Source organism: Osmerus mordax, chromosome 2 (genome assembly GCF_038355195.1).
Source record: "Osmerus mordax isolate fOsmMor3 chromosome 2, fOsmMor3.pri, whole genome shotgun sequence".
Taxonomy (NCBI): domain Eukaryota; kingdom Metazoa; phylum Chordata; class Actinopteri; order Osmeriformes; family Osmeridae; genus Osmerus; species Osmerus mordax.
The window spans coordinates 19,264,249-19,283,120 of record NC_090051.1 but is presented as its reverse complement, the minus strand read 5'-3'; the positions used below and the strand labels follow the sequence as shown (position 1 = coordinate 19,283,120).

Below are 18,872 nucleotides of genomic sequence, written 5' to 3'. Positions count from 1 at the left end.
CACAGACACAGTAATTTCTAGTATCAAAATAGAGTGATTTATTTGAGACATTTGAGTGTTGACTTTATCGTCTTGGAAACAGGTGAGCACACACCCTGGTTGGGAGTGGGAGAAAGATAGCTGTCACAGCACTTGTTTCACACTGGGCCCCTCAGCAAGCCAAGATGGCCCCCAAATAACAGCCCCATTCTCAGTCTGACACAGACAATAATGGCTCTCTGCAACAAAAGAAAAAAGAAAAAAAAAAGGATTATGTGTAAAAAAAAGAAAAGAAAAAGGAAAATGCGATAGGAAATAAAATGCTGGCCTTCTCTCTTTACGCAAATCCGAAACATAAGCTGACCCTACCCTGAAAAAGTGCACTTAACATTGCTCTAAAAATTTGCTTTACTGAAAGAGTGAAGGGACCAGAAAAAGGCATATCAAAGTGGTGGCCTGTTAGTTTGTAGACACTGCTCTCACAATATAACCCCAGTAAGCTGAAGCAGACAGACATACTGCACACAATTAAAGCTAAGCCCATAATACAGGCATTCAAATATGAAGTCAGATCTGACCAATTAAATCAGGCGGTGGCAACATCGGGACCTCAACCCAACTAAACCAATCACAGCTTAGAAGCAACAGCAGTACTTTCACTTGACCAACCAGAGAACGCTCAGGCAGTACAAATACGATACTGGGTTTCTACACGACTGATCAGGGGAAGGTGTCAAATAGAGAAGGGTTGTTAGAACAGCTCAGTAGATGACCCATGACACTTTGTTACTGCAGCCGCATTGAAAAATTGAGATAAAAGTTGGCTCTTATTTCAGGTCAGTCCATGTGGTGTCTGTCTGTTCAGCTCCCCAGACGCCAGGCTAATCACAGACGAGATGTCACGAGAGTTGCAATATCCTGTTCCAGAAATGGGAAATCCAAGAGCCTTGGGGCTACGAAGCAAAGCAGGTGACCGGGCACTCTTGTTCAGTCCCATTCTGTCCACCGGGTGGTCTGCTGCAGCAGGCGTTGCGGAGGCACAGATCCCACATGGCTTCAAAGCAGAAAAGCCTTAGAGATGAGGAACAGTATAACTGAGATCCAAACCAATGTCACACATTACTGACAAAGCACCTTAATATACTGTATGCATAATTGGCAGAATAAAAGAACAGAGAATGTGACAAAAGAAATATGTCTGTCATGCACCAGTTATCCAGGGTCTTGTAAAGTATTAGGAAAGAAGCTCTAGCCAGTGTTGAGCCCCAAGATGACATTAAAGTGTACTGTATATAAACATATATACACAGTATATAAGTCTGTGTATTTATCTAATTTACATATCTTTACATTCATTAAATTTACATCCAGAGGGGAGAATATACACCTTTGGCATCTTGTACAGACGCCCACCAAAATGTTTATCCTCTAGTAAACCAAACTTCGTTTAAACTTGGCAGTTTTTTGTTGTTGCTGACCATGATGTTATTAAATGTGAGCTCAGAACTACTCTCTCAGCGACATATTTTTCAGACTTCTAAAAGTCAATTTATGACAAATTCGCCAAGAAGTACTCTTGAAACAAGCCATTCTCCACTGAGGAGAAGTTAAGCATTTTTTCAATTGAGGATGCTAGAGTATCGCTTATGATGTTACTCTCCTTGAGCCTTCCTATTGTTACTCAAATCATGGAGGAACATTTGCGCTTAGAAGTTCTAAAACACAATCTTTCATGATTCATCGGCAAACACACATCAACACTGATTTGTCTGTTTTCACACCTCCTCCTGTGCACACCTTCTTTCCGGAGGTTTCAGAACCTCAGCCAGTGAGCAGCTAGACCACAGGCCAGGAGAACGACAGCATGTTACATCATCTCCTCAGACAGAGGGTCAAATCAGTTGGACTGGCTTCAGTCCAGCCCAGTGGATTCTCCCAGCAGAACCCCTTTGTGGTCTCCCACTGGAGAACGTCCATGGGAGTTCTAACACACTTTTAGGAGGTTTTGGTTTTCTAAAGGTTCTCACACTCCTGAAGTGTGGTTCCACTGAGGACGTTGTCAACACTGCCAGTCCTGCTGGAGAGTGTGTTTGCTGATGTCAGATGGCCTTTCACTGCACAATCCATGGTCTGTCCTCAAAGTCACTGCTAGGATGCTATTTTCGTAGATCAAGAACGCATACCTGGAGGGCAAAGATAACAGGATTAATTAGACGTGAGTGTTATGGTTCCCCTCCTTGCAGCCCGGTAATCAGAAACCAGAGGGATGGGTGGTTTCTTACACATCACCCTTATCAGTGTGTTAGCAGCAATATGGAAGTTTAGGGTTAACAGCTGATAAACAGATGCAGAAGACTAGAGGAAATTAGACATATATACATACAGACGATGTGACATCATGATAAGGGCGGATGTGAAAAGGGGAAATCTTACCGATCCATCGGAGGCGCTGGCGCCCACTTTGTCTCCAGTGCTGTTCCAGCAGACCTCGAATATGCCGCCAGTCCCCCTGTAGCTGTGTACCAAGGCCCCCGTCTGGAAAAAGACCAACCACAACGATATCACAACCAAGTCCAGAAGGATTTCCTTTCCATTCAACCAGGGGAGTAGGTTTCATTGTACATCCCCCACACACACACACATCTGAAAACAAATCTACACCCCCTGCATTCAACATCAGACCCTCACCATGGTGTTCCAGATGTGGACACACTTGTCGAAGGAGCCGCTGGCCAGGTGGCGCCCGTCGGGGCTGAAGGCCACGCTGTAGACGGGCTCCTGGTGTTTGGTCAGCGTGTGGATGCACACGCCCCGCTCCACGTCCCACAGGCGCACCGTGGAGTCAAACGAGGCACTGCGGGACCACGAGGGCACAAGAGCACATGGTCATGTCTTCTGATGGATGCTACAGAGCCAAACAAGAACCCGTCACACTGTCCACCCCTCAACATGGTTTAAGATGTTATTTTGTGTGTTGTGACACCAAATGCAGCAACATAACAGGTTAACAAATTAAAGGTTATTTTTGGAGCAGGAACATTAGGCTTGAAAACATATACAGTAGCAAACAGATTCCTCATGATGCCCCAAAAAATACACAAAAAAAACTGATGCTGTAAATATCTGTCACCAAAAAAGAGACCGATGAAAGCATGTGATGGTATAAAAATGGTCTGACAGTCATCGGCACGTGTTCATTAAAATTGTATTATTAGGTAAGCCGAGCCACCTCCAGCTACATTGGAAATCACACTCTGAAAAGCTTTGGGGAAAGAAAAGTGAGATTAAACTAAATAAAAAATGAGTTGAAATACATTATGGGACAAGAAGCAAGCTATATCTCGCCCACAACGGTGACATTTACCTAAGATCATTATCCTGTTCCTTACAAGCCGTGCCAATAGTGGCGGTTTTACATCCACAGTGAAATGATGTGCCTGTACTCTAGGATGTCAGTGGAAGCCGTAAATGCCTGTGCTAGTTGAACTAGAACATTTCCACATGCTGCACGCATGTCAAGGTCAGGAGCGAAGGCTCTGGGCCGCTGGAAGAGGCTGAGACCCAGTCTGCATGGATTTCATCTTGAATGTCAGGGCTTCATAAGAATCTCCTCCTCCGGTACGCGCACAAACGCACGTCTGTTCTCCTCTTACAAGACGGTCAACGTTTTCTCATTTCAAGCCCTTTAGTTTTAGTCTGCTTGCCCGGGTACTGTGTAGGGGGACGGAGATAGTGCCGGGTGTCTCACCTAGCGAGCATGATGTTGGAGTTGGGGTTGCTGGTTCCAGGGCCTGTCGGGCTCCACTTGATTGTGTATATTTCTTTGCTGTGAGCCTGGAGGTCGTGGACACACACGTCCTGTTTCATACTCCAGATCTGAGCCAAGGGAGAGCAGGAAGCACCATGTCATAAAGCTCAGTGGAATAATTATTGTCTTAACACTGTCATTTAGGTTGGGCTAACTTAAACCTAATTTAACAAATGGGCTTAATTTAAAAACGTATCGTATTTACACCAATTGCTTTGGAAAGTATCAATTGATTTAGCAGCAGTTATCTTCCGAATACTAAATTCAATTTGGTTCCAGAAAATGCCTGAGAAAACTATTGGAAACCACTGCACGAAGGGGTCTGACTTGTTGTTGATCATCTAGTCTCACCTTTAAAGTCATGTCGTCAGAGCAGGAGGCCAGCAGCATTCCTGATGGATCCCACTTAATCGCGTTAACTTCATTCTGAGAGACAAACAACAAAGACAGACTGTCAAGGCTTCTTCAGGACTCGTAGAACAAAGTGGAACCGCTCTTTTTGCCCGGACATCCACCATGACACGCATTTCCTCAGCCTCTATGCAGAGAGCCTGTTGCTCGACGACTGCCGTGTCGTCCGCGACGTGTGTGAAGAGTGAAGAGCGCGCAGCGTGTTTACCGTGTGTCCCTGGAAGGTCTTGAGAGGGCGGTCGCTGCCCAGCCGACACACATGGATGCACATGTCCGTGCTGCAGGAGGCGAAGGTGGAGTTGTTCTGCCAGTCCACGTCCAGAGCTGGGGCTGAGAGACCAAACCCACGCAGGTCAGTCATGTCCACACGCTAGATCATCTACTCTGGGCTTGCTTCACTGACATCAACAACTGCAGATTCAATCGGCAGCTACAGAAGCACAGATCGTCTTGATTTAGCTTTACCTGAGTGGAAAGGGAACTGCTGCTTGGCCTCTCCTGTGTGTGCATCCCAAATGATTGTCGTCTGGAAATGGACACATGTATTAAATATATTTTGTATAGTATTTGGATTCTTTATATAGTAATTTGATCTATTCTGTTTGCGACTGGATGCTACGTCAAATACACTGTCTTTGGAAGCTTTTGGCCAACACTAACTTCTTTCTGAAAATAATGACTTTATACTTTTCAATACTAGTGTACATTTTAAATGACGCCCACCTTATCTACACCAGCACTGAGGATAGAGTTCCCCTTCTTATTCCACTTCAGTGCAAATATGGGCCCTTTGTGTTGCCCCAAAGTGCTCGCCAGATTACCTGTGAGGAGACAGATCAATGTTCTTCAGAAAAAAACAGCCATGGATATGTGTAACACACAGACCATAACATCATTGTGAACTACAAGGAACTGAAGATGGTGAACACATACCGTCCTTCGTCCATATCCTTGCAAATCCATCGTAGGACCCTGTTGCTAGAAGAGTCCCTTCGCTCTGTTTGGGAGGGAGAGAGAGGGGGGGGGGGGGGGGGGGGTTGGAGTGGTGGTGGAGGGGGGACCAAAACGTTACTTAACTACTCTGGCTGCACGGAGACACTCAAGTGATTTCCCCTGTTTTGAGGCAGAGCATGTAGGATGAGTGAAGACCTACATTCCAGTCCAGTGAGGTGACGTCTTTGTTGCTGGGGACGTCTTGGCCTCCCTCACGGATGCAGTGTCGCAGCACCAGTTGGGTGGAGCTCGAGTTACTGTTCTCATTCAGGTTCCAGATCCTGGCTGTCGAGTCCCCAGAACTGAAGGCATAAGAAACAGAACGACCAGTCAACCAGCAGCTACATCCACACTGGTATGTGTGTGTGTGCGTGTACAGTACGTTTCTCTTGTTGAATATTGGGGGTCTTGTGAGGGAGTCAGGTGGCTGAGCAGTGAGAGAATCGGGCTAGTAATCCGAAGGTTGCCAGTTCGATTCCCGGTCATGCCAACTGACGCTGTGTCCTTGGGCAAGACACTTCACCCTACTTGCCTCGGGGGAATGTCCCTGTACTTACTGTAAGTCGCTCTGTATAAGAGCGTCTGCTAAATGACTAAATGTAAATGTCTTCTTCAGACTTGACACATCCAATTCTCTTGGACCAGCCAGGCTGGTTCACTTGTACATTCAGAAGCATTCAACTAAAGGCCCACTCACCCTGAGGCCAGCAGGTCGCTGACTGGGTTCCAGGCACAGATGAACACCTCGGACTCGTGGCCTCGCAGGACCGTGGCCTTGCTGGCTGGGATCTCCACATCCACATCCATCTCCATCTGCTCACTGTGGTTATCTGATGACACAACATCCACCCTCGGTTAGCTACATACATCGTACCACCCCAGATATCAAATACACAAAGTAAAATACATAAGCTAAGGTCAGCAAAAATAATTACGTAGGCTACACGTTCTGTTGGTTTGGTTTAGCAATAAAAAATTACAAATATCTAGTAAATAGATGTCTGCCTGGTATTTCATAAATCATTGATAAAACATTTTGATAATTAAATGGGAGTTAAATGGCGCACAACATTTCCCTCAACATGTAAAACCGGTTATCTATTAAGCAATTACAACATAATTATTGCTTCTTGACCCACTTTAAGCAGCCTCTAAAGGAAGGAGCTACGGTTTAGCGGGAGGAGCTGGGTATTTGAACCTGTGCTTGCATTTTTAGAGAGCGTTGTGTTCCATCTCTTAGTCATTACACTAGGACAATTCTGCTTGTAGCCACCCAAACTGTTGACCCTTATCCCAGAGGGATCTGCTGACACAAACATCCACTACCGGCCTCCCCTGGTCTGGCTCTGCACCCAATCCCCTGCTCTCAAGTTTCTCTGACTGAACTTTAGAACTTGCTAAACAGAACAAAAAGATGGTAAATGTGGCTGGTTCGAATCAGTCACGTGTAAAACCCAGTGTTTTGGGGTGTCACATCACTGTTGTACATCTCTTAATAGAGGTGCACACAGACACAGTTTGGGTTGTTGACGCGAATGTCAGGCCTGCTCTTACTCATGTTGTGAGTGCCGTTCTCGTCTCCATTCAGCATAGGCTCTCCGTTCTTTGGTGTGTTGCCCTGGTGACCCGAGGCGCTGGCGGCCATACCGCAGGCCTGTTGCTGGGCCAGTTTGTCGCGGAAGGCCTGTTGCCGCGTCTGCACTACGTCTGGCATCACCGCGTCGATAAGCGACAACGACTCGATGGGCCGCCCGTCAAACACCGTGCCATCCTGCCGGGAGAAAACACACACACACACACACGTTTACCGACCCGTCAATGTTCAGTAAAACAACGGAGCGTTAACTGACAATCACTGACTCTGTGATTTGATTTCCTTTGTTTATCAGACACTATAGTGCAATGACGTCCAGTGGTGTCATTAGAGAAGTCAATAAACCTGCACTGCATTCGGATGAGCTTGCACTAGGTTGAACAGAGCCAGTGTATTAATAGGGGCAGCCGTGCGTAAATAGTCATTGACCATTGATTTCCATGCAGCAAGAGGGCTACAGTTTGCTGGGTTGAAAGTTTAGACGGCAGTGGCTGCGTTTGCCCGGGGGGGGGGGGATCCAGTTCACAGGCCACCATGCCAGGAGGCTGCAGTTTGCTCACCTCATTGATGCTGATCTCTGCCTCCACATACTGGAGGCCCTTCTGCAGGATGGAGATCAGGGCTGCAGGGGGCACTAGCGTTCCATTGATGTTGGACTGGCTAATGTGGCTCTCGATGCCAAAGGTGAAAGCCGAGTGGGAGAAACCTTGAAATGAAAACAAAACCAAGGAACACTTCCTTAATGAAAGCACCAAAGACAAAAAGTATTGTCCGGTGTGTGAAAACATGTTTTCTGAACGGCAGTATCAACAAAAACAAATGTTTCCAAACTCATGTCAACAATTATGATAAGGGCCGGTTGAAATGCCAGAGCAGGCATGCTTTTCTCGAATGACGAGCTTCAAAGAGAGTTTCCAACAATGGAGTAATGAAATACAGAAGCTGAGGCCTCAATAATTCATTCACGGCCTGAGAAATAGGTTAGAGTGAATGGCATGTTGACAACTATACATATGAAGGAAAGCGATCCACCAGACGAGCATATTGGAGGACATACTGGGATGATATTTTCCACAAACATTGAGTCAAGCGATTGTGGTCTTCTGTCTCACAAGTCTACTGAGTGGCTTTCGTTTTTTTTTTTCGTCTAGTCTGTTAAGCGGAGAGCAAACATGGTTTGGGTGGCAGTCATACCTGATTCTTGGAGATATCTGTAGACCAAGAAGTTCACTTCGTCACTGGTTATACTCATTTTAGCCCACCTCAATGGATGAGGTATTTAGGAAGGTTCCGCCCACTCTATACAAAAAATACAAACAGAAAGATAGGGGGAAAAAAAGTGAAAGATATTTAGTGATTATTATTTACATTTTGCAAGACACCAAGCCTTTCCTCAAGTGGACTGAAGCAGATGGCAACACATCCATCATGTTTGAGCGCCAAGAGATAAAGAAGCCCCTTGAAACTCGGAGCCCAGGGTGAGCAGAGCAGTGCTTCCCCAACACAATCACCCAGGATGTTCCTGACTTCCTGTCGCCATTACCATGTGCACCCCCACCCGCCCCCCTCCCTGTGCCCAATACAACAGTCCAAGCCTCACTGACAGACCCAGCTGCTGGGTCACTTGACCGGCCAATCAATCTCCACGGCTGAAGCAAAGTATTTCTCTGCTCTTCATCCTGACCTGACAACAGTGTGTCCGAGTCAATATCCATCTGGGTAATAGGGTCGAGGTTGGAGTCTCCCCTTACTGACCTAGCCAGTCATCTAGATAGAAGGGTATCTTATAAAGAAAGGGGGCCATCACATGTTAGCTTGGAGAGATTTAGTAAAAGGCAAAGGAGGGCATGGAGTTATTTTATCCCTCAGATTGATGTTAAACCAACACTGCAGTATTACACAGTACCTTTCGTTTTGCAGTAGCTAAATGAAATGCCAGACTGGTTACAGGCAATAAGAAAACGCCTCTGTCACACTGACTCTGGCCGCTACCATTCATCCACCTACATGGAAAACATCCCCTTGTTTATATGTACATAAAGACACCAGCCAAATATATTACTCTAGATGGTCTAAAAACAATCCACGCTTGACATTCCCATCATTGTCATGTTTGATTATTTATTTCTATTCACATGGATTGAAATTATTTTAGGAATAAAATCAAGTCGCTGAACAATAACATCATTAAAATGAAGGGATTTCTAATGCTGACAACAACAATTATTCTGCTCCCACTAATAAGACCTTGTTTTCAGGCTAATGAGCACTTAGCAAAAATAAATGATTCATTTTCTAACAATATATGAGCTAATTGTCAGAGGTCGTTGTGCATAAGAATAGACACAGGTGGAATCTAATATCACTTTTAAATGAGCATGATTCATAAAACGAATTAATGATGGCTTAAAATGGTCTGAAGGATTAAAATCTCCAGTTGCTCAATGCCACACTCCCAGCAAATCTCAACCAGGCCATTATTAGACCTGCTTCTAGGCTGGACCGTGAACACCGTTTGTATATCCTTCATATCAGCCTTACCTGTGGAAAGTAAATGGAGGACCTCTCTCTCTCTCCCTCCAGCACAGCCTGTCAGACAGTAGGAATGCATGTCTCTCAAACCTCCATACCAAACAGCCTCGGCTCTCACTCATGTTTCTCTTTGGTAGCATAGCAACAAGCAGGAACCAGCACAAAATAGAAAGAGAACAGTGTTGTCCCAATTACCATTGGGCACACTGCCAACAGGGCTGAACATGTTACTCAACATGAATAATTCACCGTTCACCTTGGGATATTCTTTCAGATGGACTCCAGCTTTTATTGCACCACCACAGACACGGGCCATGAATGAAATAAGCCTGGAATTGGCCGAGCAGGAGCGTGTCTCACAAATTCTTCCAAACAGGATGAGATGGCTGCTTTAATTTTGGAGCAAGTGAGAATCAATCTCACACACTGGGACATTCCCTCTCTGGGATCACAGTGGCTGGAATGCATTTCAAATCCCCGAAAGGAACACTTTTAACATGAAAAGAAATCCCTCGTTTCAGCCAGCTGGGTACAAGGCATGTCCTATAGATGGCTATATACCAAAAACCTCTCAACAGACACAAAACCCCTCCGTTTCAGTTAGTTCAGCCTCACAACCTTGGCTAGACAGGAGCACAGAGCCACACTGGTTCAGACCATTTGATACCAGGAGGGGCCTGGAAGCTATCTGTATCAAAGCTGTGAGCCGTTGCTCCCATGCCCGCTGCCACTCCACAACAAACAACTGGAACCATAATTAGTGAGGAGCATGGAGGGGCATGCGTGTCTGCCAGGGGAGTCAGCAGCAGCACTAATCCGTGTATCAGATTGGGCGCATGACGCCACCATCCATTACAACGCTCCCTTGGCATCCAGGCTCTCCCTTGACAAAACACGGCCTCTTCCAGGGATGCTGACAGAAACGCTTACCTAGGCACTAGCTTTGTGCTGTGGCGGGCATATCCACTCGCTGGTAAGGTAAGGGTAGTCCCACGAGGAAGTCATGATCCGTTTCAAGTGAAAGGAATACGGCAGAGACAGTGCCAGATAGCACTGGTGAAGACCCAGGCTGGGACTTCTGATACCACACAGTACGGTAAAAAATGTGCAGTGTCAACTCACCCAAAGTGGATATCAGGAAGGGAAATCGTTTTACATTCATTCACTAATCTGTTTGCACGACCTATCACATTCTTTTATATTCCATCGTAGTACAAGACATTGTGTTTGTCGTCCTGACCAGGCCATTGAAATCTGGCTCTTTAGAAGGGAGATATTGGCAATGAAGTTACACACGCTTTCTCCCTCAGGCAATGACTCACTCCACTGAACTGTATAAAGCCAGCAGCAGGAGAAAAAAAACACATTCGGACAGCAAGACTCCATTAATAAAGACGTAAACTGTTAACAAATCCATACAAACCTGTACACTGATCAACAGCATTAGGTGGTTTGTTCTGCCTCAGGTGTATTTCCACTAGGATCCGCATTAGATTTAACTAACAAATGGATATCCCACTGGGCAATGATGAGCTTCCCTGCCGTGGCCCTCTGGCTCATTAGGATCATCATTACTCTTAGAGTAACAGTTATTACTTTACGACGTCATACCACTTTAACCAAGCAGCCCTTGACCCAACCTTACAGGTCACAACTGATTTCAAAGCCTGAGGATAGGAAGGGAGTACAACAGCATGGAACAGACCATGGCCAAAGCATGACTGCTTTGTGACCAAGCACACCCAATAAATAAATAAAATACACTGGACTGAAATTATGTTGTTGATCAGTTCATCTACGCTAGTGTAAAGAGTCCTAAATTGGAACCTTAGTCCAGATATGAAGACCTACAAAGCAGAATAGGATATCAACAGAGTGGAATAGGATAACTGCAGAGGCACATTTTCTCTGGTTAATCTCCTCTAAAAATAGATGTCAATTCTGGATGGTTTGTGGTGTAGAACTCAAGGACAGAGAAATTATGTCGCAGATGAGAACATTCCATTAGAATTCACTTATTGGAAAACCGCGACAGACAGGAGGAACATTTTGATACGTAGAAGGAGAAACGCACGACTCAAGTCGGATTACTTTTTTTCATTCTGTCTCATGAATACAATCATCATTATATTTGGCCCTGATCTTGTTCAGACTGCTTCATGTCTCACAATATACTTTTACAATTAAACAACTCATATGTGTCATACAAATCAGTCCAAAGTCAGTCCAAAGTGAAAAAAATAATAATAATAATGAATTCTGATTATAAAGTTAGAAATCACTTCTAAGAAATCAACCAAATCGGACTGAGCAGAGAAAAACTGTCGGTTTAAAGTGACTGATGTAGAAAAACAGGACACCACAAAAAAAAGACGTTTAAAAAAAAGAGAGGAAGGCAGAGGCACATTCTACGCTACACATGCCAAGGACCCCATTTTCTCTTGAACAGTCACCTCCTGACAGATGTGCAAACAAGACCTGGAAACAGCAGCCATTTTCTCTTGAACTGCCCTGCTGAGTTAAACCCGCCTTTGAAGCTTTGGGCTGCAGTCATGGGGGATGGGAAGGGAGATGGGGTGGAGCTGGTTGGTGTCTGACAGGGGGGGTGATAAATAACGACCCAACAAACAGGTAGTCACAACAACTATACGCATTATTCCTTGCCTTCTCAATGAGTCACTCAGTGAAGGCGGATGTAGGTTGGAGAACCAGTGGGGGTTGGTAGGCTAGTCCACTCTCTCAGGGATCCTCCACTCCCACGCCTGTCTAGAGGTGGCAGAAGTTAGGAGTTACATTGCTGGAAGGGTTAAAGGGTCACAAATCCCATGCTCCCCCCCCTCCCCAACCCCCCCCCCCCCCCCCCCCCAGATCCTTGACTCATCATTATGCAGCAAAATCAGCAGTATTTCAATGACTAAGAGAATACAGACACAACATAGCAGCTGGGAACTTTTCAAGCACGAACACAGTGACCAACTTTGTCTCAGATATCTGTCACCCAGTGTTTGATAAGAAAACTCAATCTAAACTTGATACAGTGTGGATGCACACCCTCGACCCTCCTCTCTCCACACAGTTCCACTGCTACAAAGAAATCCACAGATAACGAAAGAGGCTGCTTACCACAGCTTTTATAATTTACATTCTTCACAAAGAAACAGACCAGGGTAGTAGACACATTTACTGCCTGATTAGACACCCGCCTCTGGCCTGTGTTCTCCTGTTCCCAAGGGAACATGTGATGACAGCCACAGATACACTGGCTAACAGAGCGCGTTCATCATGACATGATCATTATGGGCAGGAACTTATACCCCCCGCCCTCCGCATTCGCCGATTTGCATCTTACAAAAATGACATCCCGCAGAGTAGGCGACTGCCTTTATAATCGTTGTGCGTTCAACAGCCGTGGGAGACCGAAGACTGAAGGCTCTTTAGTTCTGACAACAGCATCAACAGGATAATTAGAGCTACTGGAATCAGCCTTGTAAAATTAATCCATCATTCCCCAGAGAGGTAGTCCATGGCTAAATACCAGGTCCCTACTGGGGAAGCAGTATGGCGGGGGAGAATACAGAGGGCCTTATTTCTCAGTCTGAGAGCAGTCATTCTCATTGCAGCACAGTAACTGGCCTCCCCTGTCTGCTCCAAGTCATCCTTAACACTGTATAGAAACTGAGTAACAATGGCTTGTGTAGTTTAGACAGTGGAGCTCTGCCATCTACTAATTCATATGTAAATATAAGTGTATAAGTGTATAAGATATAAGTGTAGGTTTATGGAAAAACAGTGTGAAAGTCCTTTCCGGGTGAGCCAATCAAGGTTTTTATTTCACTTTGGACCGCACCTCAGTTTCATGCCAAAGCCAATGTAGGAATGAACTGCAGTTATTAACAGCTCCAAATAGAGATGGTTTGTACAACCCGAGCATAGTTTTTTAAACATTATTCAATGCCTGGGCTTTACATCAAGAGCAATCATGAGACAAACAGCCGACACCACAGGTTTGCAACATTATGTGTCACTATGTTGCATAATTTGATAACAGACTTAGAATTCCTGACTACAACTACTGCTTAGATTAGCTGTTGACTTAGCGGTGAGATAAGCAGCAAATTCAATAAAGCAGGAGATGCAGCTGTCAGACACAAAACAAGCAAAGGTCTCCTTGCCTGCGCATCACTGAAATTATGTGGCATTCTCTTCTGACAATGGTAAAATTTCAAGACTGCGTGGAGCCGATATCCTTCAGTAAGTATCAGATGTACATATGTGCCGTTTTTGTTTTTTACTTCAAATATTATTCATTTAACTCTAAACATGTCAATCATTTTCCACTGGGCACAGACCTTGCAGCAGCAGCAGGCAGCATACTGTCCCTGTGACCTTAACCGTCTCACTGTGACCGTCAGGCCCTTTCACTCATAGGCTCACTGGCCATTTCATAATAAGCTGTAAACACGGCGATACACCATTGTGAGCAGTAAAAGTGTTTCTATGGCGACTAAAAGATCCTGCTTCTCTGTCAACAGCTGCTCATGCCATCCTAAAGTGCCCCCCCACCACCGCCCACCTTCTCCACCCCCCTCCTTTCTCCTTCAGCCTTCCTTCTCTCTGACACCAGGGTCAAGCAAGCTAGGAGGCCGTAACTATTGAAACACTAATCTTCATTCAAAGACATGCCCTGACTCATAGTTGGACACAGTCACATTAGGAGAGGGGGAGAGACAGTCTTTCTACTAAAGCACCTCTAAACAGGCTGTGGTATGAGATTATCTCTCGGATTTGTGTGGTGGATAGTTCTGCCCTACTATGTTTCACCAAAAGTATCAACTGTGAGAGCCCTATATCCTGCAAATGTCCACTGAAGCAAACCAGTTACAAGGACCTTGACAGCTACTAGACTAATGTACATCTGCTATGTGCATTCGCAGTATAAAGTGTGAGTTCTTCATTACAAAAGGGCACTCACCCTTTCACACAAAAGCTTTCGCAGAATTCCCTTGGCATGCAGTCATCACAAATAGGATTAGTGGCAGAAAAACGACAAGGACTTTGGATAGATATACCTTCTCTGAATGTGCCTACTATTCTGTTCCCTTTGTCTTGTTTAATCATTAACCTACTCTTTCTGTGATGATTTACAACTATCTATGCATTCTGGAACTATTTATACAGTGTTCCAATGACAGTACATGGTTTGGACATTGTGAACTGTCTCGGTCGAAAAACTATATGAGTCAGGGTTGTTGCTTCACAGCTCTAATTGTCTGGAGCCATGCAATGACAGAATAAAACAAAAGGCTTTCTTTAAACAAATGTTTTATCAGATAGGCATGCCATATTGGCATAGTTTGTCCTTGTGATATAAATGTAGAATGAGCCAGAGAATCTCAAGTCTCTTAACATTTAGTCAGAGAATAGAAGTGAATGTACTGCGGGTTGCGTGCTGAGAGTGTATCAGACTACACACAGCAGGAAATGACAGAGATAGAGATGGCTAACCAAAGCAGAACCGAAACTTTCACTGGCATCCTATAGACAGTTGCATGGTATCCGGAGCAGTGTTCCCTGAGTCACTGTTCAGGGTTTTCCTCAAAATAAGATAACCTCAACCAGGGCTGGCCATGGCCAAGGTTGCAGACAGATGACCTACATAAGCAAACAGACAGCAGGAGAAATATTTACCGACCATTAAATAAAACATTCATTGAATGGTATTCACTCATTACTTCTTTCTAGTAAAGGAACAGGTTCAAGCAGATGAATAAGCAGTGATTCATACTTAACTAAAGATTGATAGTGCTGGAAATCACTGTGCCAATCCCTAAAGCAGGAGGCTGCCTATATCACCACATGAACATCCTCTCCATCAACTAGACAAGGAACTAATGGATGCATTTAACAACAGTTAACTACCTCTGTACTTACCATGAAACTGTATTCCCTTTACACTAGATTACATTTCTTTCTATCGTACATGGCGTGTCTATTGCTCTGCAATCTTCTGAGTTACACAATTCACAGAGCAACTGATTAGATATGCCTGGATGGCTTTTGTTCTTCTTCAGGGGGGGAGGAACAGTGGGTCTTCTTTAAACTGTCTTCTAACAAGGGCACCCACAATTCTTGCAGTTTAGGTCCAAGAATAGAAATTGATTCAATGTTGCAGTAAGTAAGTTGGCTAGTGGCCCACGTGAACAGCAAGGCTCTTCTGCCACTTCTTGGAAAAAAATGTTTCTCCTCTTCCATGTTCTATCATAAATAAATATTGCTGCGGAAATATGTGGACAGTCAGATATAGACTTGCAGAGCAGTTGTTGCATGGATTTGACAGGGGCTCACCCCTCACTGGCTGCTGGTGAAGATGGGAATCTCTGCCTTGAACGCATGGGGATTGTTCAGCACAACGTACACAATAGAATATCCACCAATGTTGATCTTCTCAATCAATTGCATCATGATCTATTTAGAGCCACCAAAGGGAAGCTGGCAACCATGTTTCTGAAGGCAAATTGAAACATGCGGTGCCCTGCAGCTAACCGCTCACCTAGTGACGCACAGTCACCAGCAAAGTCAAAGACAAAGAGGTCTCCTCAGAAAGAAGATCACGAATGCTGTGGGAAGACATTTTGAACCCCACGGCCCAACTCTGTTATCCATGTATGCCCTTAGGGAACAAAGCAAGCCAAGACTAAACCATCTTCCTCTTTAGAAACATCCTACTGAAAACAAAACAATAATATAATCTCTCGGAACAGAATGTTCCCTGAGGTTTAAACCAATTCAGTCTTTGCTGTTCCAATCAACGTTCAGTTATCTCTTGCTGCAGAGGCACAGGGCCATCTTACCAGGCTCCTATTTTAAAACATACTAATGGGTGGGAACATTACAACACTAATAGCTTTCACAATTCCTCAAATGGAAAAGAGCTGAGTCAAGAAAAGCAATTAGGCTGTAATAAAACCTCATTGTTCTTAATAAAGGGCAGTAAACCAGTTTTTTTCCTTATGACTGTAATTGGGTTTCACAACTACCCAAACCGGCCAGACATAGGTAAGAGGTTTTTTTTTTTGTTTTTTTTTTTTGCAATCCGACAGGTTCACATTGTTTTGAGGTGGCAAATCTCTGAAGAGACACCTAACAACCATGCTTGTAGGCATCAGAACACTGAGTCCCTCCTTACCCGTATAATGTAATTGGTGTTTGTGAGAAGAGGCTGATGGCAAGCATGGCAACATATAAAATGCCTTTATGAAAAGCATGTTTGGAAATTCTACTTGCTGAACTAGAATTAATATTACAACACAATTACTACATACTTCAAGGAAGTGCAGGATAACCCAAGTTATCCTGCACTTCTTCTTTTATTCATCCAGAACAACCTCATCAACAGGTAATGCATAGGGTGTCACGGGCCTTAGGAACCCATCCATTCCTGAAAAATCTGCCGTCCATGTTTTGCGTACACAATTAGAAGTAACTTTATTTCCCACTCAACTTTCAATTCAAACATACTTCAAACAAGTAAAAAATGAATTAGGTTGCATTTGGCCTTTATAACACATTTACGTTAGACTGACAATAGCACTTGATAAACAGGCCTATAATGAAATTAGTATATTGACTGATACTGTAACAAGACTGTCCCTTCCTTAGCCGGTGAAAGCAAGTGCAGTTGAGTGACCCTCCCCTCCCCCACTCATAGGCTTCCAAACTATCTGCACGGGAAACAACCTTAAATTGTTGCATATTTATTGAAAGTAAGAGTTAATATAAATCGATTAATGCTACGTTCAAAAAAAGCTTTTATCGCTACAAGCAGAAGCTTATGAAGCACGTTTAAGTTACTTGATGATCACAAAAGAGCGACAACGTGCTAACAAAAGTTACTGTATTTTAAACTGTGATGGGTGTTCGCTTTGAAATATGTCCAGAAATGTAATGTATAATCATTACTATGACATAAGGGGTGAACTGTTAGTATACATCAAAATAATTGACCCAGTGAGAGGCATTTCAACACACGTGTTAAGTGACAATGTGAGCCGGTGCTTTACAATACCCACAATATTAGCCCACAAATGGGCGAAAAGACTCCCTGTAATACACTGTGCAGCTACAAGGTTATTCATGACACTTGAGCGAGAGTTCCAACTTACCTTTCTCTTTGAGAGAGTGCTTGTGGTATTGCCGCGCCACCTATTCCTCTTCCACAAGGAGAACCTCCAACTTCAGTGAGCGAGCGGCGACTTTCCTCCCATTTTGCTTATCATAATTCGAGTTCTGATTTAACGATGGTCTCCAACTACGTTCAGTGCGTAACTAGTCGATTTCACCTCGACAATAAATTATGTGATATTTAGGTATGTTTACACTCACAGCTGTGAAGCCGAGGAGGTCGGCTTCGGAACACTTTTCAGCGTTTCTGAGAATGGAACGCAAGAGACAGCAGCAGCAGGCACTCATCGGCAGAGGGAGAGGTGGGGTGGGGTGAGGGGGGTGGAAGAGGAAGATAGAGAAGCCCAGAAGGGGAGAGAAAAAAACTGTACACTATCACTGTCCATGTTTTAGGAAAAAGTGAAGCATTATTGGAATCATACTTTTTTTTTCAATGGATTCAACTTAAAATCAGGGATAGCATTTTAATTCGTTGTCATTCTTATTTACATACCAACATAGGGGTTATTTGTTGAAACCGTAGGCCTATATCTTGACGACCGAATTCTACATTTAATTTGCATTTAAAATATCAGTGATGAAAGGGTGTGTTTTTTATTTGAGATGTGTATTACTTTTAAAGATAAAGGTCAGCTGGATCAAGCCATACGGCTTCTTATTTGCATTATTTTGCATATGCCATGTCCAAACTCAATTTCCCCTACGCTATATTCAAAAAATATAGGCTACATGTTTGACGTTAGATCGTGAACCGAACTGAAATACTGAACTGAATCTACTGCAAGAAAGGGCTACAGTAGCCTAGTAGTGGAATTCTTCGTAGGAAACTCTACCATGTATTTGGCCTCTGAGCCGGTTCCCCCTCCCCCACAGTTCCGTATTTTTCGCCTGCCCGGTCACAGAGTGGTTGATTAATTCTCCTTTCGCCTTGCTCAGTCATTCAGATTTGGAAAGTAAATAACAAGTTGACATCATTACGGCTCTACATTGGTGTGACACATTCCTTTGGTTACCGTAAAAAATGAAACATTGACGCCCCTAAAATTTGAGCTCAGAATTATGCAATTCATTTAGGCTACTACGCAGCTGAAAATAAATAAATGCAATTTAGTTTTCAAAAACACGGGTTTGTATCACATGAAAGCCCACACATGAAGAAAAGTAAAATAAAGAAAGATCCTGCTTTTTAATAACAACAAGCCAATATATACTCCCCTTTCTCAGATATATTTGATCTTTTATACTGTATACTGTACTCTAAGAGTAAATAGGATGTATGCACATGAGTTATAAGAAAGATCAGTCATTCCAGTGTCACAACGCGATCATCTAGTCGCATGATGGACAATAACCAGACTACAAATACATTGTTTC

General features: G+C 44.0%; 1 protein-coding gene across 1 annotated transcript; it reads right to left on the bottom strand.

The window, feature by feature from the left end:
* Nucleotides 1–14: 14 nt before the first annotated feature.
* On the bottom strand, nt 15–17,671 carry tbl1x (transducin beta like 1 X-linked). The gene is made up of 15 exons (XM_067252271.1): nt 17,480–17,671; nt 7,980–8,084; nt 7,346–7,491; nt 6,746–6,962; nt 5,889–6,021; nt 5,352–5,493; nt 5,132–5,195; nt 4,922–5,019; nt 4,664–4,724; nt 4,407–4,528; nt 4,139–4,213; nt 3,728–3,855; nt 2,668–2,833; nt 2,413–2,514; nt 15–2,162 (listed from the first exon to the last, which is right to left on the bottom strand). Exons 2-15 carry the CDS (start codon nt 8,035–8,037, stop codon nt 2,136–2,138), a joined length of 1,539 nt encoding a protein of 512 aa, XP_067108372.1. The 5' UTR covers nt 8,038–8,084; nt 17,480–17,671; the 3' UTR covers nt 15–2,135.
* Between the last annotated feature and the right edge of the window lie 1,201 nt (nt 17,672–18,872).